General features: G+C 42.3%; 1 protein-coding gene across 1 annotated transcript in view; it reads left to right on the top strand.

Annotated features, from left to right (window-relative positions):
- slc5a1 (solute carrier family 5 member 1) overlaps window positions 1–22,239 on the top strand; it is a 36,369-nt gene that overhangs the window by 8,570 nt on the left and 5,560 nt on the right. The window contains exons 4-14 of the mRNA XM_061907972.1: window positions 303–362; window positions 428–532; window positions 2,916–3,021; window positions 3,817–3,897; window positions 3,969–4,177; window positions 7,969–8,104; window positions 8,183–8,290; window positions 13,819–13,969; window positions 14,043–14,211; window positions 14,967–15,182; window positions 16,002–16,101. Coding sequence (XP_061763956.1) covers window positions 303–362; window positions 428–532; window positions 2,916–3,021; window positions 3,817–3,897; window positions 3,969–4,177; window positions 7,969–8,104; window positions 8,183–8,290; window positions 13,819–13,969; window positions 14,043–14,211; window positions 14,967–15,182; window positions 16,002–16,101 — 1,441 coding nt within the window. The remainder of the gene's footprint in view (window positions 1–302; window positions 363–427; window positions 533–2,915; window positions 3,022–3,816; window positions 3,898–3,968; window positions 4,178–7,968; window positions 8,105–8,182; window positions 8,291–13,818; window positions 13,970–14,042; window positions 14,212–14,966; window positions 15,183–16,001; window positions 16,102–22,239) is intronic.

Here is a 22,239-nt window from a genome sequence, read left to right as displayed (position 1 = left end):
AGGGGTTACACGTCCCTCTTTCAGGCTAGGCTGACAAGCTTTTGCCCTAGGCCTGGCTCCAAGATAGGGCTCCAGTATCCCTCCCCAGGGCAAGGTGTGGTTCCTGGATTGTCCTTTCTTCATGGAGTCTTCTAAATCACTTAGTCAGACACATCACCTTGGACCAGTATCTTCTTGAAACATTTCTGTATTAACTCCAAGTGCTAATCATACCAACTTGATGTTGAATGTGGTAAATATGATCCCTGGCCGTATAAAAGGAGTGATACCAATAACCATAAAAACGTTCCTGTGTGTTCCAGGCTCTTATTGTGGTGGTCATCCTGGGCTGGCTCTTTGTGCCGGTCTACATAAAAGCCGGGGTAAACGCGTCAATGCACTTCACTCTGGAATCATCAACAAAGAACAAGAACATATTTGTGTTCAGGTTGTCACCATGCCGGAGTACCTGAAGAAGAGATTTGGAGGGCAGCGTATTCGAATCTACCTTTCTCTGCTCTCGCTCTTGCTCTACATCTTCACCAAGATCTCAGTAAGTATGCCTTTCAACAATTGGAGTCTGCCTTTCAACAATAACAGTCTGCTTTTCAACAATAAAAGTCTACTTTTCAACAATAAAAGTCTGGTCACACAGAACCAGCAACTTCAGAAATCAGCAGTAGTATATATATATATATATATATATATATATATATATATACACATTATATATATATATATATATATATATATAAATGCATGTATGTATGTATGTATGTGTATATATGTATATATACACATATACATATATATACTATATATACTGAATATATATACTATATATACTGAATATATATACTATATATACTGAATATATACATATATATGTATACATATATACATATATGTATACATATATATATATATATACACATATACACACATATATGTATACATATATATACATATATATATACACGTACATATATACACACACACACATATATATATATGTTATATATACACACACACACACACACACACACACACACACACACACACACACATACATATATATATCATGTTCTTGTTTTGTATTCATGATGTACATTCATGTCGTGTATTAATGTTGTGTTCATGGTGTGTATTCGTGTAGTGTGTTTATGGTGTGTATTAATGCTCTGCATTCATGTTGCGCATTACTGTTGTGTGTTCATGTTGTGTATTCATGTTGCACATTTATGTTGTGTATTAATAGTGTTAACCATGTTCATTACTATTATGTGTTCATTTTATGCATTCATTAATGTGTCTTAATGTAGTGTATTAATGTTGGGTGTTCTTTTTCTGCATTTATGTTGCGTATTACCTTGTGTAGTAATGTTGTTAATTAATGTTTCGTATAAATTGTGTGTATTACTATTGTATGTTCTTGTTTTGTATTCATGTTGTACATTCATGTTGTCTAATATTGTCAACCATGTACAATATTTTTGTGTGTTCATGTTGTATCTTATTGTAGTGTATTAATGTTGTGTATTCTTTTTCTGCATTTATGTTGTGTATTACCTTGTGTAGTAATGTTGTTAATTGATTTCTATTATTTTGCAAATTACTGTTGTGTGTTCTTGTTTTGTATTCATGTTTGTATCAATGGTGTGTATTATTGTTGTGTATGAATGTTGTGCATTACTGTGGTGCATTAATGTTGGGTGTTTGTTTTGTGTTCATGTTGTGTATGCATGTTGTGCATTGGTGTTGTGCTTTTATGTTTTACATGTATGCTGTATGTTTCCTGTTGTGTGTTCATGTCGGGTATTTATGTTGTACATTACTGTCGTGTATTTATATTATCTATCTATTCATGGTGTGTATTAATGTTGCTCATCCCTGTTGCATATTTATGTTATGTATAGATGGATGGATTAATATTGTGTAATGTTGTGCATTTCTGTTGTGCAATCATGCCGAGTATTTTTTAATTGTGTTTAATTTTTGTGCGTTTATGTTGTGTATTCTTGTTGTATATTTATGTTGTGTATTTAAGTTATGTATTAATGTTGTGTATTTTTTGTGCATTTATATTGTGTTAATTGTTTGTATATATGTTGTTTTAATCTTTTTTTGTTTGTGTTGTGTGTTGTGTTGTATATTGATGTGCATTTAAGTTATGCATTCATGTCATGTATTTTTTGAGCATTTATATTGTGTTAATGTTTTGTATTTATGTTGTGCGTTATATTGTGTGTTTATGTTGTGTGTTCATATTGTGTATTTATGTTTTGTTTTAATGTTTATGTTGTATTTCATTGTTGTGTGTTAATGGTGTGTGTTCATGTTGTGTATTAATGTTACTCATCCCTATTACATATTTGTTATGTATGGATGGATTCATGTTGTGTAATGTTGTTCATTTGTGTCGTGCATTCATGTTGTGTTTTTATGTTTTGTATTAATGTTGTGTATTCATGTTGTGTATTTTTGCATTACTGTTGTGTATTTAAGTGATGTATTCAAGTCGTGTATTTTTTTGTGCATTAAAATTGTGGGTTAATGTTTTGTATTTATGTTGTATTTCAATCTTGTGCATTTATGTTGTGTGTTCATATTGTGTATTAATGTTTTGTTTTAATGTTTTTTGTTTATTTTGTGTATTCATGTTGTATATTGATGTTGCGCATTACTGCTGTGTATGTAAGTTATGTAGTCATGTCGTGCATTTTTTGTGCATTTATATTGTGTGTTAATGTTTTGTATTTTTGTTGTGTTTTACTCTAGTGCGTTTATGTTGCATGTTCATATTATGTATTTATGTTTTGTTTTCATGTATTTTTGTTTATGTTGTGTGTTCATGTTGTATTTCATTGTTGTGCGTTAATGGTGTTCGTGTTGTGTATTAATGTTGTGTACTCATGTTGTGTTTGTTGTCCACCCAGGCAGACTTGTTCTCAGGCGCTATTTTCATCAACCAGGCTTTGGGCTTGAACATCTACTTGGCTGTGGTGGCCTTACTCGTGATCACGGCGTTGTACACCGTCACAGGTGTGTGTGTGTGTGTTTATTCGCGCATACTTGAAGTCGTAAACGGGCAGGCAGGTGAAAAGTCAAAGTGTGTTGTTGTTGCTTATCATTGACCTCATGGAGTTGTTGATTATTAACGAGTATATTAACCTATTGATCATTTTTATAAATGTCATTCTTTTTATTTATTTTTTTTTATTGTTTTTCCTGCAACATTCATCTATCTTTATTTAATTCACTTTGGTAGAAAAAAAATACTATTTTGTTACTGAAATATCAACATCAAAACGTACATAAATCATGAAAATTCTTCTTATCAAAGTACACATTTTAGTCTACAAAAATGACTTGATTATGTTCTTGCAATATTAAAACTCAAAGTATTACAACTTGGGATGCTAATTTTCACTATCAGACCGATACGGTACCAATTATGGGTACCTGAGTACTCAAGGTCATCAATCACCGATACAGTACCAATTGCGGGTACCTGAGTACTCAAGGGCGCCAATCAGTTTGTCCGAGGGTGTGTTGCCGTACTCGGGAAGTAGTTTGTGCCATTAAATTGGAATGTGCCAGTCTTGCCTTGTGTTGAGTCCTACAAAGTGTTAATACCGCAAGTATTGCACTCATTTGGAGGTCTTGAAATCGCTAATACTAATCATGTATATAGCATTTATATGGCATATTCAATATAAATGAGCATCCAGCTGAAGTGGAGCCTCACCATTGAGCGCTTTTTATCAGGTATACCTGATTTGTTGACTTGCAAAATCATTGTTTTGCCTACTTATGGAAGGTTGTGTTGTTTTCCAGGCGGACTGGCCGCGGTCATTTACACGGACACCTTACAGACCGTCATCATGATCGTGGGATCTTTCATTCTCATGGGCTTTGGTAACGTCCTCGTTATCGGCACACAGTATTTGTCACCCTCCTGCACATTCAGTGAAATAGGAACCCTTCAGCGTTCAACGAGGTGGGCGGCTACGAGCAGTTCCAGGAGCGCTATATGACGGCCGTTCCTTCCGTCACGGGCAACTTCAGTGAGAGCTGCTACAGACCTCGTCAGGACTCCTTCCACATCTTCAGGGACGCCATCACAGGGGACATACCGTGGCCCGGTTTGGTCTTTGGGCTGACAATCCAAGCTCTGTGGTACTGGTGCACTGATCAGGTCAGAGCCTTTTGCAGATAAGATTAGAGGGAATAAAAAAGCATAAGTGAGGTCTTTATCTGCTAGTTCCTGTATCATCAAGGTTAATATGCTTGTGCTTCTGCTAGCTTGTTGACCAAAACTATCAGGGACGCATCAGTAAGCCTCGCAAAGCTCTTCCTCTTCATTTTAGCCTCAGAAACCTCTAATTAACCTCATAGTTTAACGTAATTACACTCACGGGTGGCTAACCATCAAGCATATAGTGAACGCCACTAGAAAAAAAACTATAACTACAACTACAATCTGTGCAAAATCCCGGTAGGAATTGCGCGTAAATGCAACCGCCGAAACGCACAAGCCGGCGGTACACGCGAGTCGAACTGAAATGCCAACGTTAGCATGTTAACAGTCACCAAGTTTAATAACTCAAAAGTATAACTATGTAAAAAATTTGATGAAAAATAGTTAGCATGCTAATGCTAACATGCTAAAAGTAGGAAGTTGTATGACTCTGGAGTAAACAGTTGCAAAGGTTAGCTCATAAAGTTTGCATGCTAATGTTAGCATGCTTACAGTTAGCATGTTATATAACTAAGCTGCAGAATTGGCAGAAACAAGTCTAAAGGTAGTTGAAAAAGTTAGCATACCAATATCAGCATTAGCATGCTAACTTTTAGCAGTAAGTAACGAGAGCAAGGAGCATTTCGTCTTTGCAACCGTTCAAATTTGTTGAAAAATGTGGTGTGTCGGAGTTTATATTGCTCATTCATCTTCAATGGAGGGCAATTCATGGTCATTCCGGGTGATGCGGGAATTATCGATACAAGCTAGTTCAATTGACCAGGGTGAGTGGGGGGGGTGGTTGGTGGAACGGCTCAAATTGGGTGAAAAATTTGGCAGTTTTTTAGCTTTGAAAATCCCAATTCCTTTTAACAGGAATTTAAGGAAATCTTGAAATTAAAAAAAATAATAATAATTACACTTTACACAGCACAATTGTCCTGGGCGAATTGAGTCGGTTAGGGTTGGAATTGTTTGAATCGGTTGAGAAATGTGGAAAAACTATTTTTATTGGAGAAGGTCTTTACATAAAATCGGATTTTTTTCCCCCCTCCAAAAAGTACACAGTTTTAATGTCCTGACAAGGAGGAACGCTCTGATGGTAGAACGGTCAAAATTGGATGAAAAATGTGGGAGAAGTAGTCAAAAGAAAAAAGAGTGATGTTTAAAAGCCTACATTCCTGGTAATCAGGGAAATGTTGGAACTCTAAAGCACTTTGGCATGATGTCCCGGATAAGTGGAGAGTGTGGAATGGTAGAACTTTGGCGTGATGTCCCGGGTGAGTGGAAAGTGTGGATGGTAGAACATTGGCGTGATGAACCGGGTGAGTGGAGAGTGTGGATGGTAGAACTCTGGCATGATGTCCCGGGTGAGAGGAGAGTGTGGATGGTAGAACTTTGGCGTGATGTCCCGGGTGAGTGGAAAGTGTGGATGGTAGAACATTGGCGTGATGAACCGGGTGAGTGGAGAGTGTGGATGGTAGAACTCTGGCATGATGTCCCGGGTGAGAGGAGAGTGTGGATGGTAGAACTTTGGCGTGATGTCCCGGGTAAGTGGAGAGTGTGGATGGTAGAACATTGGCGTGATGAACCGGGTGAGTGGAGTGTGTGGATGGTAGAAATTTGACGTGGTGGATGGTAGAACTTTGGCGTTATGTCCCAGGTAAGTGGAGAGTGTGGATGGTGGAACTTTGGCGTGATGTCCCGGGTGAGTGGAAAGTGTGGATAGTAGAACTTTGGCGTGATGTCCCGGATGAGTGGAAAGTGTGGATGGTATAACATTGGCGTGATGAACCGGGTGAGTGGAGAGTGTGGATGGTAGAACTTTGGCGTGATGTCCCGGGTAAGTGGAGAGTGTGGATGGTAGAACTTTGGCGTGATGTCCCGGGTAAGTGGAGAGTGTGGATGGTAGAACATTGGCGTGATGAACCGGGTGAGTGGAGTGTGTGGATGGTAGAACTTTGACGTGGTGGATGGTAGAACTTTGGCGTGATGTCCCGGGTAAGTGGAGAGTGTGGATGGTAGAACATTGGCGTGATGAACCAGGTGAGTGGAGTGTGTGGATGGTAGAACTTTGATGTGGTGGATGGTAGAACTTTGACGTGGTGGATGGTAGAACTTTGGCGTTATGTCCCGGGTAAGGGGAGAGTGTGGATGGTAGAACTTTGGCGTGATGTCCCGGGTTAGTGGAAAGTGTGGATGGTAGAACATTGGCGAGATGAACCAGGTGAGTGGAGTGTGTGGATGGAAGAACTTTGACGTGATGTCCCGGGTAAGCGGAAAATGTGGATGGTAGAACTCTGGCGTAATGTGCCGGGTGAGTGGAAAATGTGGATGGTATAACTTTGGCGTTATGTCCCGGGTAAGTGGAGAGTGTGGATGGTAGAACTTTGGCGTGATGTCCCGGGTAAGTGGAGAGTGTAGATGGTAGAACTTTGGCGTGATGTCCCGGGTAAGTGGAGAGTGTGGATGGTAGAACATTGGCGTGATGAACCGGGTAAGTAGAGAGTGTGGATGGTAGAACTTTGGCGTGATGAACCATGTGAGTGGAGTGTGTGGATGGTGGAACTTTGGCATGATGTCCCGGGTAAGTGGAGAGTGTTTGGATGGTAGAACTTTGGAGTGATGTCCCAGCTGAGTGGACTGTGTGGAATCGTAGAACTTTGGCTTGATATCCCGGGTGAGTAGAGTGTGTGTGGATGGTAGAACTTTGGCATGATGTCCCAGGTGAGTGGTGAGTGAGAAGGACAGATTCCAGATGTCACTAGAAACAAAAACTAAGAAGAAGTCCAAGGCTCACCGGAGGGCGGACTTGGTGGTGGGTCGAATCCACTGGGGACGAGTCAGGTGGTGGCAGCGAGTCGAGCATAGCTGTAGCAGGCGATGCGGGTGAACACGGAACAGCCACATGAGCGGCCGTCGAGAAGGTGAGCGCGAGTGGGGCCAGAATTTCAGCAGCCATGGGGATCTACGCTTTTGTCCTGGACGTCCCTGCTATTTGTGCCACGGGCATCTATTAATTGGCCCTTGAGGGAACCGGGTGCGGGCGGCTGATGGCCGCTTGTGCGGCAGGCCAGCTGGAGGTCGCGGACAATGCCAGCGTTAGCTTTTTAACAACAATGCTGGAGATGTGGGTGTTGGCGCAGTGGGACGGCCCGCCGGAGAAGAGGGTTTTAACGGGGCCGTGGGAACGCCTGCCGGAGACGATGAGCATGGCGGCGCCGTTGGAAGGCACACCAGAGACGAGGAGGAAGATGGAGGTGGTGCCGTGAAAAAACCCGCCAAAGACGAGGACCTCGTCATGCGAAGAGCAAAAGCTGGCCGTGGTGCTGCCGCAGGAGCCAAGGTGCTTGCACGGGGACCCACCTTGGAGTAGGTGCTGGCGCGGAGACAAGTCGTGGTGCAGGTGCTGGAGTGGGGACCAGACGTGGTGCAGGGACAGGAAGCAGCCGGGTTGCTGGGGCAGGAGGAGGAGGAATGGCGTCTGCAGTCCCACCTGGGTTGAGGTTAGCTGTGACATTGGCAGAGGTGGCCTAGCTGGAGATTGCGTCTTGGTATGCCAGAAAATAGGTAGTGGTGGTCGGGCAAGAGGTTGCTGCCAGGTTGGGCGCAGCTGTGCCACCCCACTAGCACAGCTCCACGTGTGTATGAGACAGATGTGTGTGTACGTGTGTACGACACAGATGTGTGTGTACGTGTGTATGAAACGACATGTTGCAATCCCCCATGGAATGATTTTTGTGTTGCAGGTGATTGTTCAGCGGTGCCTGTCGGCCAAAAATTTGTCGCACGTGAAAGGTGGCTGCATCCTGTGTGGGTACCTCAAGCTGCTGCCCATGTTCCTCATCGTGTTCCCAGGAATGATCAGCAGGATTCTTTACCCCGGTGAGTGCAAGTCCACGAGCCACGTGACCGAGCAACAAATACCACTATTGCTATCATCATTGTTACTATGATTTGTAGACGTTGTGGCTTGTGTGGACCCCACTGAATGTGCCAGACACTGCGGGGCCAGCGTGGGATGCACCAACGTGGCTTACCCCAAACTGGTGGTGGATCTGATGCCCGACGGTCAGTCCTGGATTCACTTTGGTGGCTACAGAAAAGTCAACTCCTGCATTTTTTGTCGAATTCAATTCCAGGAAGTGGAATTGTCCCAAAGACCCAATGGAAGATTTTGGTGTATTGTAAATGTTTCCATCTATGAGTTTTACATAAGGTCAAACTTGGGCAAGCGGTTACAAAAAAAGTTTAGAAAAGTCGAGTAAAAAATTTTTTTTTATATATTCGAGTTACCTAGCGCGTGACTCCACTAACCCGATTCAATGCAATGCCGCTAAGGCTTCTGGGAAATGTAGTTTCACTGCACTTACCAACACATCTCCCTTTCTTTTAAAACATCAACTTTTGTATCAAACTATTGCATTTCCAAACACTAGTGTCCTGTGGACTTTGATGGTCCTCGTTAAGGTTTTTAATGTTTGTCACCTCTGAGCTGTTGGCCTGTAGGCGGACGTCCTTGTTTCTTGTTCCTTATGATGACCCATTATGACCATGTAAAATCTGTGTGCACCTTGCTCCTGTACCAGTCCTGGATATGTCCACACCCCGATCATGTAGTCCAGAAGGCGAACTCTGTCCCCTGGTTGCAGGCATGGCAGGTTTTTCCTTGGCGTGTGTCACCTTTATGGCCCCCTTTGGGTTGAGCAGGGTATCGCCACAGACAGGTTAGTGCCAATGTGACGTCCACCAACATCAGGTCGACAGACTCTTCTGAAAATCTGATTTTCGAGTCCTTTGATGATCCTAACTTTGCAAGTTTCTTGGATCTGGGGTTGTTCATGTGTTGTTGTAAAAAGTCCGCCCTTTATTGTCTATGGATGTTCTCATTCATCAGGTCATTGACTTCTCAGGACTTTCAACCATTCACAACTGGACTGCTTAGTTTGTCTTAGAAGACGTTTATCCTCTCATACAAGTAGATTTACTTCATGTTCATAGACATAGATTGGTCACATCTAGTCTTGGACTTAGATTGGTCACATCTAGTCTTGGACTTAGATTGGTCACATCTAGTCTTGGACTTATATTGGTCACATCTAGTCTTGGACTTATATTGGTCACATCTAGTCTTGGATTTATATTGGTCACATCTAGTCTTGGATTTATATTGGTCACATCTAGTCTTGGATTTATATTGGTCACATCTAGTCTTGGATTTATATTGGTCACATCTAGTCATAGACTTAGATTGGTCACATCTAGTCTGAGACTTAGATTGGTCACATCTAGTCTGAGACTTAGATTGGTCACATCTAGTCTTGGACTTAGATTGGTCACATCTTGTCTTGGAATTAGATTGGTCACATCTAGTCTTGGACTTAGATTGGTCACATTTAGTCTTAGACTTAGATTGTTAGCATGTAGTCTTAGACTTAGATTGTTAGCATGTAGTCTTAGACTTAGATTGGTCACATCTAGTCTTAGACTCAGATTGGTCACATCTAGTCTTGGACTTAGATTGGTCACATCTAGTCTTGGACTTAGATTGGTCACATCTAGTCTTGGACTTAGACTGGTCACATCTAGTCTTGGACTTAGATTGGTCACATCTAGTCTTGGACTTAGATTGGTCACATCTAGTCTTGGACTTAGATTGGTCACATCCAGTCTTGGACTTAGATTGGTCACATCCAGTCTTGGACTTAGATTGGTCACATCCAGTCTTGGACTTAGATTGGTCACATCCAGTCTTGGACTTAGATTGGTCACATCTAGTCTTGGACTTAGATTGGTCACATCTAGTCTTGGACTTAGATTGGTCACATCTAGTCTTGGACTTAGATTGGTCACATCTAGTCTTGGACTTAGATTGGTCACATCTAGTCTTGGACTTAGATTGGTCACATCTAGTCTTGGACTTAGATTGGTCACATCTAGTCTTGGACTTAGATTGGTCACATCTAGTCTTGGACTTAGATTGGTCACATCTAGTCTTGGACTTAGATTGGTCACATCTAGTCATAGACTTAGATTGGTCACATCTAGTCTTAGACTTAGATTGGTCACATCTAGTCTTGGACTTAGATTGGTCACATCTTGTCATGGAATTAGATTGGTCACATCTAGTCTTGGACTTAGATTGGTCACATTTAGTCTTAGACTTAGATTGGTCACATCTAGTCTTAGACTCAGATTGGTCACATCTAGTCTTAGACTTAGATTGGTCACATCTAGTCAGAGTGAGATTGGTCAGATCTAGTATTAGACTGAGATTGGTCAGATCTACTCATAGACTTATATTGGTGAGATCTAGTTTTAGACTTAGATTGGTCACATCTAGTCTTAGACCTAGATCGGTCACATGTCATCTTAGACTTAGATTGGTCACATCTCGTCTAAGACTTAAATCAGTCACATCTAGTCTTACACTTAGAATGGTCATATCTAGTCTAGATCCCGGTGACAAAACCCACTCTTTAATGAAACTCAACAAAATGGCAGAATCTCTATGATAATGTTTGGGCAGTGGGTGTGGCAACAGCGGCCATGCCCACTGTTTGGGTCTAACTACGAGTCACAGCTCACATGCAGGGGTGGTATGACTGAAGTCGGTGTTCTTTGGTAGTCAGTAAGTCACTTTGCGCGCCCTCCGTCTGCATGTTTCTTTTCCCAAAATCCTGATGTGTATCTTTAGCAAGATTTCTGTTCTCATCACACGTGGAACGACGTACTTGTTCCCATTGAATATGATGCCATCCGCAACAGTAAGTTCTGTTCTAGACGTCCAGTTGCTGCCAGACATGTTTGCCTTGGTTCAGGCCATACTCTCAGTATTAGCACTTTTAGAGTTCTCATGGTCTGGTCTGCGTCAGTCTCTTTTCAGGTCTTGTCTGTTCTGTCTTGTGAAACTGCAAGGGTGACACCATCATGTCCACAAGAGTCTGTAGTTCAGCCTTCTTCCTTTCGTCTGGTCTTTGATTTGTATCTACTGCAGGAGAAAATGTGTGTGGATCATATCGACGCCATACATCACCGGCCCGGTATGGCGTAGTGCGTAGAACGGCCGTGTTAGAAAACTGAAGGTTGCAGGTCCGCTCCCCGCCTCTTGACATCCAAATCGCTGCAGTTGTGTCCTTGGGCAGGACACTTCAACCTTACCCCCGGTGCCGCTCCCACTGGTGAATGAATGATGAATGAACGATAGTGGTGGTCGGCAGGGCCGTAGGCGCAAACTGGCAGCCTCGCTTTCGTCAGTCTAGCCTAGGGCTGCTGTCGCTACAAATGTAGCTCAGCACCACCAGAATGATGGGTTCCCATTTCTCTGTGAAAAGCACAATATAAAATCTAAACCATTTATACTATTATTATTATATACTTAGAGTCGAATGGACAGTCAGTGGGTGGTTTTGACATGATCAACACCTGGGGTTTATGATCTGTTTCCACCTCAAAGGTGTGGCCATAAACATTCAGATGGAATTTTTCACATCTGTAGGTACTGGCTAGAGCCTCCTTCTCTATCTGGACGTGGAGGCAACATGTTTCCAATCTTTGTCATGCAGCTGTAGCAACACTGCTACTAGTCCATACTGTGAGTCGTCAGCAGGTATTCGAGGGACCTCAACCACCTGTAGACCACTAGAAGTACAATGGGTTTCATGTTCTTTGACTTCTTCTTCCAACACCATCCAACTGAAACTGGAAGAGGCAGGGGTTGGACCATGGATCATCAACTACCTCTTGGCCAGACTACACAACGTGAGGGTGTGTGACTGTTCTTTAGATTTGGTAGTTTGCAGCCTGGGGCTCCCAAAGGAACGATGCTCTCACCTTACTTGCTCATGCTTGATACTGTACCTCACTTTTCAACCGCTACCAGCTAAAGATGGATTGACGATGGATCAGATTGATTTTTTTCTAGACACTCAAAGCGCTTCACAAGGAACTGAGAATCTGTAGAAGTTCTCAGGTGTCTGCGGAGTTCTGGGTTGTGTTTGAGGGGAGCAAACAGGAATACTGTATCAGAAGTCAGCTCAGGCTTCTTGAGCACCAGTAAGACAAAAGGGCTCCACCACCCAAACCGATGAACATCGAGGGTTGAAAAACATGAAATTGGTTGTCTCATTTAAATACCTGGGTGTTCACTTCAAAAAATAAACTTGACCGGACTCACCCGTACAAGAAAGTACGCATTTAGTGGCCCTTACCTTCTGAGAAGACAGAAGTCCTTCGAGGTGTGCGTATGACTTTTGTGGTATTCTATGCCGTCGTTTGCTGGGGTGGGGACAGCAGGCTCAGAGACAGGAACATACTTAGAAGACTCCATCGTAGGCTGCCCACTAGCAGCATCGAGAACAGAAGGATGTTCACCAAGTTGACATTCAAGTCTTCTGGCCCCATGTACGGCACTGTGGACACCCTGAGTAAAATCCTTAATATTAGACTGTTACATCCACAGTACATTAGGCTGTTACATCCACAGGACATTAGATTGTTAAATCCACATTGCATTAGACTGTTACATCAACAGTGCATTCGGCTGTTATATCCACAGTGCATTAGGCTGTTACATCCACAGGACATTAGATTGTTAAATCCGCAGTGCATTACACTGTTACATCCACAGTGCATAAGATTTTTGCATACACAGTGCATTACACTGTTATATCCACAGAGCATTAGATTTTTGCATACAGTGCATTAGATTGTTACATGCACAGTACATAAGACTGTTAGATTCACCGTGTATTAGACAGTTACATCCACGGTGCATTGGACTGTTACATAAACAGTGCATTAGACTGTTCCATCCACAGTGCATTAGATTGTTACATCCACAGTGCATTAGATTGTTACATCCACAGTGCATTGGACTGTTACATCCACAGTGCATTGGACTGTTACAGCCACATTGCATTGGACTGTTACAGCCACATTGCATTAGACTGTTACATCCACAGTGCATTAGATTGTTACATCCACAGTGCATTGGACTGTTACATAAACAGTGCATTAGACTGTTACATCCACAGTGCATTAGACTGTTCCATCCACAGTGCATTAGACTGTTACATCCACAGCGCATTAGACTGTTACATCCACAGCGCATTAGACTGTTACATCCACAGAGCATTAGATTGTTCCATCCACAGTGCATTAGACTGTTACATCCACAGTGCATTAGATTGTTACATCCACAGTGCATTAGACTGTTACATCCACAGTGCATTAGATTGTTACATCCACAGTGCATTAGACTGTTACGTCCACAGTGCATTAGACTGTTACATCTACGGTGCATTAGATTGTTACATCCACAGTGCATTAGACTGTTACGTCCACAGTGCATTAGATTGTTACATCCACAGCGCATTAGACTATTATATCAACAGCGCAGTAGACTGTTACATCCACAGCGCATTAGACTGTTACATCCACAGTGCATTAGACTGTTACATCCAAATATAACGTATAATATGTATATATGAATAATACACACATGTATTCAATATAAACTTATATATAATACGTAACATGTATATATAAAAAATGCACACATCATGTATATAATCTACCAAGCGTATTTGTGTGCCTAGGTCTACGTGGTCTCATGTTGTCGGTCATGCTGGCGTCTCTGATGAGCTCGCTGACGTCCATCTTCAACAGCGCCAGCACGCTCTTCACCATGGACATCTACGCCAAGGTGCGGCGCTCGGCCTCTGAAAAGGAGCTGATGATCGCCGGCAGGTGAAGCAAAACGCCGCCATCGTCCCTCCCTGGCGTGCGGGCTGCGAACTGGTGACGTGTTTGCTTCCTGCAGAGTCTTCATCCTGGTCATGATCGGCGTCAGCGTGGCCTGGCTGCCTGTGGTGCAGTCGGCTCAGAGTGGCCAGCTCTTTGACTACATCCAGTCCATCACCGCCTACCTCACGCCGCCTGTGGCCGCAGTCTTCGTGCTGGCCATCTTCTGCAAGCGCGTCAATGAGTCTGTGAGTTCCCAGCATGCAATTCCTTTACTGGCGCATAGAAAAACACGCCGGCTGAACTCTGCTCGCTTTATCGTCCCCGTAAAGAAGGACCGATCAAAGGTCTTGAAATGTTGCGCAAAGAAGACTTGTACCACAAATATTTCATCCAAATGAAATCAGCACTGTTTCAAAAACTACTTTTAAAAAGTACTTAACTATCCTTTTACTCTTGAATACATGTTATTAATTTCCAGGAAAAGTAATGGATGTCAAACAGCAGAAAACTTCAAATATTTGCCATATTTAGTTGAGGGACATTTCATGAGAGCAGAGCGTGTGCCTTTAAAATGCAATGTCTATTGCCATCGGCAGTTTGTATATATGATATATCCATCCGTCCATTTTCTACCGCTTATTCCCTTTTGGGGTCGCGGGGGGCGCTGGCGCCTATCTCAGCTACAATCAGGCGAAAGGCGGTGTACACCCTGGACAAGTCGGCACCTCATCGCAGGGCCAACACAGATAGACAACATTCACACTCACATTCACACACTAGGGACCATTTAGTGTTACCAATCAACCTATCCCCAGGTGCATGTCTTAAACTACAACAAATGTTATCCAGGTGTGACAATAAGTGATATAATTGTGTTACAAATACAAAGAAGTATATTTTAACCACATGATGACATCTGAGTTGTCATCAAAGAGTAAAAACAAGGGAAGCACTAAAAAATGTCCAACTATTTGCGCTCTTTCTCTCCTTTGGCTCTCAGGGTGCTTTTTATGGCCTCCTGGTGGGTCTCCTGGTGGGCCTGGCCAGGATGATTAGTGAGTTTGTGTACGGGACTGGTAGCTGTGTGGAGCCGAGCAACTGTCCTACCATCATCTGTGGCGTCCACTACCTCTACTTCAGCATTGTCCTCTTTGTGCTGTCCTGTCTGGTCATCCTGGGAGTGTCCCTGCTCACCCAGCCCATCCCTGACAAACACGTACGGACGTCCTCTACCGCCTTAGCTTACTACCTGTGTTTAAGTCTAAAGTTGTATTCAACTCATCTACCTTCTGTAGCACCTCAGATAACCATGTGTGTGTGTTTAAAGTAGTGTTCAACTCCTCTACCGCCTGTAGCACCTTAGCTTACTACTTGTGTTTGTGTCTAAAGTTGTATTTAAACTCCTCTACCGCCTTAGCTAACCATGTGTATGTGTCTAAAGTGGTGTTCAACTCCTCTACCGTCTGTAGCGCCTTCGCCCACCACCTGCCTTTGTTTCTAGAGTAGTGTTCAACTCCTCTACCGCCTGTTGAGCCTTAGCTAACCAACTGTCTTTGTGTCTAAAGTAGTATTCAACTCCTCTACCACCTGTAACCGTGTGTTTGTGTTTTAAGTTGTATCCAACTCCGCTACCGCTTGTAGCACCTTAGCTAAACATAGGTTCGTGTCTAAAGTTGTATTCACCTCCTCTACCGCCTGTAGCACCTTAGCTAAACATAAGTTTGTGTCTAAAGTTGTATTCAACTACTCTACCACCTGTAGCACCTCAGCTAACTAACTGTCTTTGTGTCTAAAGTTGTATTCAACTCCTCTACCGCCTGTAGCACCTTAGCTAACCATGTGTTTGTGTCTAAAGTTGTATTCAACTCCTCTACCGCCTGTAGCACCTTAGCTAAACACGTGTTTGTGTCTAAAATTGTATTCAACTCCTCTACCACCTGTAGCACCTTAGCTAACCAGAAATGTGTCTAAAGTTGTATTCAACTCCTCTACCACCTGTAGCACCTCAGCTAACTAACTGTCTTTGTGTCTAAAGTTGTACCGCCTGTGTTGGAGTCTGAGGAACTGTGAGGACGAAAGAGTCGACCTGGAAAAAGACGACTGGGTAGAAAATGATGACAACATGGAAGTTGAAGGTACTTCATCAACGTCAACTCTTTCAGAATATTTTACTGCAATCCAAAAGCTAGTACTCATACTTACTGGCCAGAAAATACTTAATACCTGTGTACTTTCATGGTTATGTATTCTTCCTGTGGACCAGCAGTAGTCCTTGAACAAGCAGTAGTACTTGAACAAACAGTAGTACTTAAAAACGTAGTTGCACTTGAACAAACAGTAGTACTTGAGTGAGCAGTACTTGTTCAAGCAGTAATACTTGACTAAGCAGTAGTACTTGACTAAGCAATAGTACTTAAGCAGCAGTAGTAACTGAACAAGCAGTAATACTTGCACAAGCAGTAATACTTGACCAATAGTAGTACTTGAACGAGCAGTAGTTTTTGTAAAAGCAGTAGTACTTCAACAAGCCGTAGTACTTTAGTGAGCAGTAGTAACTGAGTGAGCAGTAGTACTTGAACAAGCAGTAGTACTTGAACAAGCAGTAGTATTTAAGTTAGCATTAGTACTTCAGTGAGCAGTAGTCCTTGAGTGAGCAGTAGTATTTGTTCAAGCAGTAGCATTTGTACACATATTACTTGAACAAGCAGTATTACTTGAACAAGCAGTAGTACTTGAACAAGCAGTAGCATTTGTACACATTACTTGAACAAGCAGTATTACTTATACAAGCAGTAGTACTTGAACAAGCAGTAGCATTTGTACACACATTAGTACTTGAACAAGCAGTAGTACTTGAACAAGTAGTAGTACTTAAGCAGCAGTAGTTAATGAACAAGCAGTAGTACTTGAATGAGCAGTAGTTTTTGTCTGAGCAATAGTACTTGAACGAGCCGTAGTACCTGAGTGAGCAGTAGTCCTTGAACAAGCAGTAGTACTTGAACAAACAGTAGTACTTAAAAACGTAGTTGCACTTGAACAAACAGTAGTACTTGAGTGAGCAGTACTTGTTCAAGCAGTAATACTTGACTAAGCAGTAGTACTTGACTAAGCAGTAGTACTTGACTAAGCAATAGTACTTAAGCAGCAGTAGTAACTGAACAAGCAGTAATACTTGCACAAGCAGTAATACTTGACCAATAGTAGTACTTGAACGAGCAGTAGTTTTTGTAAAAGCAGTAGTACTTCAACAAGCCGTAGTACTTTAGTGAGCAGTAGTAACTGAGTGAGCAGTAGTACTTGAACAAGCAGTAGTACTTGAACAAGCAGTAGTATTTAAGTTAGCATTAGTACTTCAGTGAGCAGTAGTCCTTGAGTGAGCAGTAGTATTTGTTCAAGCAGTAGCATTTGTACACATATTATTACTTGAACAAGCAGTATTACTTGAACAAGCAGTAGTACTTGAACAAGCAGTAGCATTTGTACACATTACTTGAACAAGCAGTATTACTTATACAAGCAGTAGTACTTGAACAAGCAGTAGCATTTGTACACACATTAGTACTTGAACAAGCAGTAGTACTTGAACAAGTAGTAGTACTTAAGCAGCAGTAGTTAATGAACAAGCAGTAGTACTTGAATGAGCAGTAGTTTTTGTCTGAGCAATAGTACTTGAACGAGCCGTAGTACCTGAGTGAGCAGTAGTACTTGAACAAGCAGTAGTTAAGGGAGCATTAGTACTTCAGTGAGCAGTAGTACTTGAACAAGCAGTAGTACTTGAGTGAGCATTGATACTTCAACGGGCAGTAGTACTTGAACAAGAGGTAGTAGTTGAACATGCAGTATTACTTGTACAAACAATAGTACTTTACAAGCAGTAGTATTTATGTGAGCAATAGTACTTGAGTGAGCAGTAGTAATTGAATGACCATTAGTACTTGAACAAGCAGTAGTATTCAAGTGAGCATTAATACTTCAACGAGCAGTAGTACTTGAACAAGCAGTAGTATTCAAGTGAGCATTAATACTTCAACGAGCAGTAGTACTTGGAAAAGCAGTAGTACTTGAACGGTCAGTAATATTTGAACAAGAAGTAGTACTTGAGTGAGCAGTAGTAGTTGAACGAGCAGTAGTAATTGGACAAGAAGTAGTATTTGAGTGCGCGATAGTACTTGAGTGAGCGGTAGTACGTTAATGAGCAGTAGTACTTCAACGAGCAGTAGTACTTCAATGAGCAGTAATACTTGAGTGAGCGGTAGTGCTTGAACGACAAATAATACTCTAACAAGCAGTAGTAGTGCAACGAGCAGTAGTACTTTTAAAAACAGTAGTACTTGAACAAGCAGTAGTACTTGAACGAGCAGTAGTACTTTAACGAGCAGTAGTACTTCAACAAGCAGTAGAACTTAAGTAGTAGTACTTCAATGAGCAATAGTACTTCAGCAAACAGTAGTATTTAAATGAGCAGTAGTACTTCAACGAACAGTACTTCTTGAACGAGCAGTAGTACCTGAGTGAGCAGTAGTACTTGAACAAGAAGTATTATTTAAGTGAGCATTAATACTTGAACGAGCAGTAGTAGTGCAACAAGCAGTATTACTTGTACAAACAGTAGTACTTTAACGTGCAGTAGTACGTGAATCAGCAGTAGTACTTCAACAAGGAGTACTTTTTAAAAAGTAGTAATACTTGAACGAGCAGTAGTACTTGAACAGTCAGTAATATGTCAACAAGCAGTAGTACTTCAACAAACAGTAGTACTTCAATGAGTAGTACTTCAACAAGCAGTAGTACTTCAATGAGCAGTATCACTTCAACGAGCAGTAGAACTTCAACGAGCAGTAGAACTTCAACGAGCAGTAGAACTTCAACGAGCAGTAGTACTTCAACAAGCAGTAGTACTTCAACAAGCAGTAGTACTTCAACAAGCAGTAGTACCTGAGTGAGCAGTAGTACTTGAACAGGAAGTATTATTTAAGTGAGCATTAATACTTGAACGAGCAGTAGTAGTGCAACAAACAGTATTACTTTTACAAACAGTAGTACTTGAACAAGCTGTTGTTCTTGTACAAACAGTAGTACTTTAACATGCAGTAGTACGTGAATCAGCAGTAGTACTTGAACAAGTAGTACTACTTGAACAAGTAGCCCTCTTTGAAAAAGTAGTACTACTTGAACGAGCAGTAGTACTTGAACCGTCAGTAATATTTCAACAAGCAGTAGTACTTCAACGAGCAGTAGTACTTCAATGAGCAGTAGTACTTCAACGAGCAGTAGTACTTCAACGAGCTGTAGTACTTCAACGAGCTGTAGTGCTTCAATGAGCAGTAGTGCTTCAAACGAGCAGTAGTACTGGAGTAAGCAGTAGTACTTCAACGAGCAGTAGTACTTCATGGGCAGTAGTTCTTCAAGAGCGGTAGTTCTTCAACGAGCAGTAGTACGTCAACGACCAGTAGTACTTCAGCGAGCAGTAGTACTTCAACAAGCAGTAGTACTTCAACGAGCAGTAGTACTTCAACGAGCAGTAGTACTTCAACGAGCAGTAGTACTTCAACGAGCTGTAGAACTTCAACGAGCAGTAGTACTTTAACGAGCAGTAGTACTTCATGGGCAGTAGTTCTTCAAGAGCGGTAGTTCTTCAACGAGCAGTAGTACGTAAACGAGCAGTCGTACTTCAATGAGCAGTAGTACTTCAGCGAGCAGTAGTACTTCAACAAGCAGTAGTACTTCAACAAGCAGTAGAACTTCAACGAGCTGTAGAACTTCAACGAGCAGTAGTACTTCAACGAGCAGTAGTACGTAAACGAGCAGTAGTACTTCAACGAGCAGTCGTACTTCAATGAGCAGTAGTACTTCAACGAGCAGTAGAACTTCAACGAGCAGTAGTAGTTCAACGAGCAGTAGTACTTCAACGAGCAGTCGTACTTCAATGAGCAGTAGTACTTCAACGAGCAGTAGAACTTCAACGAGCAGTAGAACTTCAACGAGCAGTAGTACTTCAACGAGCAGTAGTACTTCAACGAGCTGTAGAACTTCAACGAGCAGTAGTACTTCAACGAGCAGTAGTACTTCATGGGCAGTAGTTCTTCAAGAGCGGTAGTTCTTCAACGAGCAGTAGTACTTCAACGAGCAGTCGTACTTCAATGAGCAGTAGTACTTCAGCGAGCAGTAGTACTTCAACAAGCAGTAGTACTTCAACAAGCAGTAGAACTTCAACGAGCTGTAGAACTTCAACGAGCAGTAGTACTTCAACGAGCAGTAGTACGTAAACGAGCAGTAGTACTTCAACGAGCAGTCGTACTTCAATGAGCAGTAGTACTTCAACGAGCAGTAGAACTTCAACGAGCAGTAGTAGTTCAACGAGCAGTAGTACTTCAACAAGCAGTAGAACTTCAACGAGCTGTAGAACTTCAACGAGCAGTAGTAGTTCAACGAGCAGTAGTACTTCAACGAGCAGTCGTACTTCAATGAGCAGTAGTACTTCAACGAGCAGTAGAACTTCAACGAGCAGTAGAACTTCAACGAGCAGTAGTACTTCAACGAGCAGTAGTACTTCAACGAGCTGTAGAACTTCAACGAGCAGTAGTACTTCAACGAGCAGTAGTACTTCATGGGCAGTAGTTCTTCAAGAGCGGTAGTTCTTCAACGAGCAGTAGTACTTCAACGAGCAGTCGTACTTCAATGAGCAGTAGTACTTCAGCGAGCAGTAGTACTTCAACAAGCAGTAGTACTTCAACAAGCAGTAGAACTTCAACGAGCTGTAGAACTTCAACGAGCAGTAGTACTTCAACGAGCAGTAGTACGTAAACGAGCAGTAGTACTTCAACGAGCAGTCGTACTTCAATGAGCAGTAGTACTTCAACGAGCAGTAGAACTTCAACGAGCAGTAGTAGTTCAACGAGCAGTAGTACTTCAACGAGCAGTCGTACTTCAATGAGCAGTAGTACTTCAACGAGCAGTAGAACTTCAACGAGCAGTAGTACTTCAACGAGCAGTAGTACTTCAACGAGCTGTAGAACTTCAACGAGCAGTAGTACTTCAACGAGCAGTAGTACTTCATGGGCAGTAGTTCTTCAAGAGCTGTAGTTCTTCAACGAGCAGTAGTACGTAAACGAGCAGTAGTACGTCAACGAGCAGTAGTACTTCAACGAGCAGTCGTACTTCAATGAGCAGTAGTACTTCAGCGAGCAGTAGTACTTCAACAAGCAGTAGTACTTCAACAAGCAGTAGAACTTCAACGAGCTGTAGAACTTCAACGAGCAGTAGTACTTCAACGAGCAGTAGTACTTCAACGAGCTGTAGAACTTCAACGAGCAGTAGTACTTCAACGAGCAGTAGTACTTCAACGAGCTGTAGTGCTTCAAACGAGCAGTAGTGCTTCAAACGAGCAGTAGTACTGGAGTAAGCAGTAGTACTTCAACGAGCAGTAGTACTTCATGGGCAGTAGTTCTTCAACGAGCAGTAGTACGTAAACAAGCAGTAGTACGTAAACGAGCAGTAGTACGTCAACGAGCAGTAGTACTTCAACGAGCAGTCGTACTTCAGCGAGCAGTAGTACTTCAACGAGCAGTAGTACTTCAACAAGCAGTCGTATTTCAACGAGCAGTCGTACTTCAACGAGCAGTAGTACTTCAGCGAGCAGTAGTACTTCAACGAGCAGTAGTACTTCAACGAGCAGTAGTACTTCAACGAGCTGTAGTACTTCAACGAGCTGTAGTACTTCAACGAGCAGTAGTGCTTCAACGAGCAGTAGTGCTTCAAACCAGCAGTATTACTGGAGTAAGCAGTAGTACTTCAACGAGCAGTAGTACTTCATGGGCAGTAGTACGTCAACGAGCAGTAGTACTTCAACGAGCAGTAGTACTTCAGCGAGCAGTAGTACTTCAGCGAGCAGTAGTACTTCAACGAGCAGTAGAACTTCAACGAGCAGTAGTACTTCAACGAGCAGTAGAACTTCAACGAGCAGTAGAACTTCAACGAGCAGTAGTACTTCAACGAGCAGTAGTACTTCAACGAGCTGTAGAACTTCAACGAGCAGTAGTACTTCAACGAGCAGTAGTACTTCATGGGCAGTAGTTCTTCAAGAGCGGTAGTTCTTCAACGAGCAGTAGTACGTAAATGAGCAGTAGTACGTCAACGAGCAGTAGTACTTCAACAAGCAGTAGAACTTCAACAAGCAGTAGAACTTCAACGAGCTGTAGAACTTCAACGAGCAGTAGTACTTCAACGAGCAGTAGTACTTCAACGAGCTGTAGAACTTCAACGAGAAGTAGTAC

Source organism: Nerophis ophidion, linkage group LG08, assembly GCF_033978795.1.
Source record: "Nerophis ophidion isolate RoL-2023_Sa linkage group LG08, RoL_Noph_v1.0, whole genome shotgun sequence".
Taxonomy (NCBI): Eukaryota; Metazoa; Chordata; class Actinopteri; order Syngnathiformes; family Syngnathidae; genus Nerophis; species Nerophis ophidion.
This window is presented reverse-complemented; position numbering and strand designations above follow the sequence as displayed.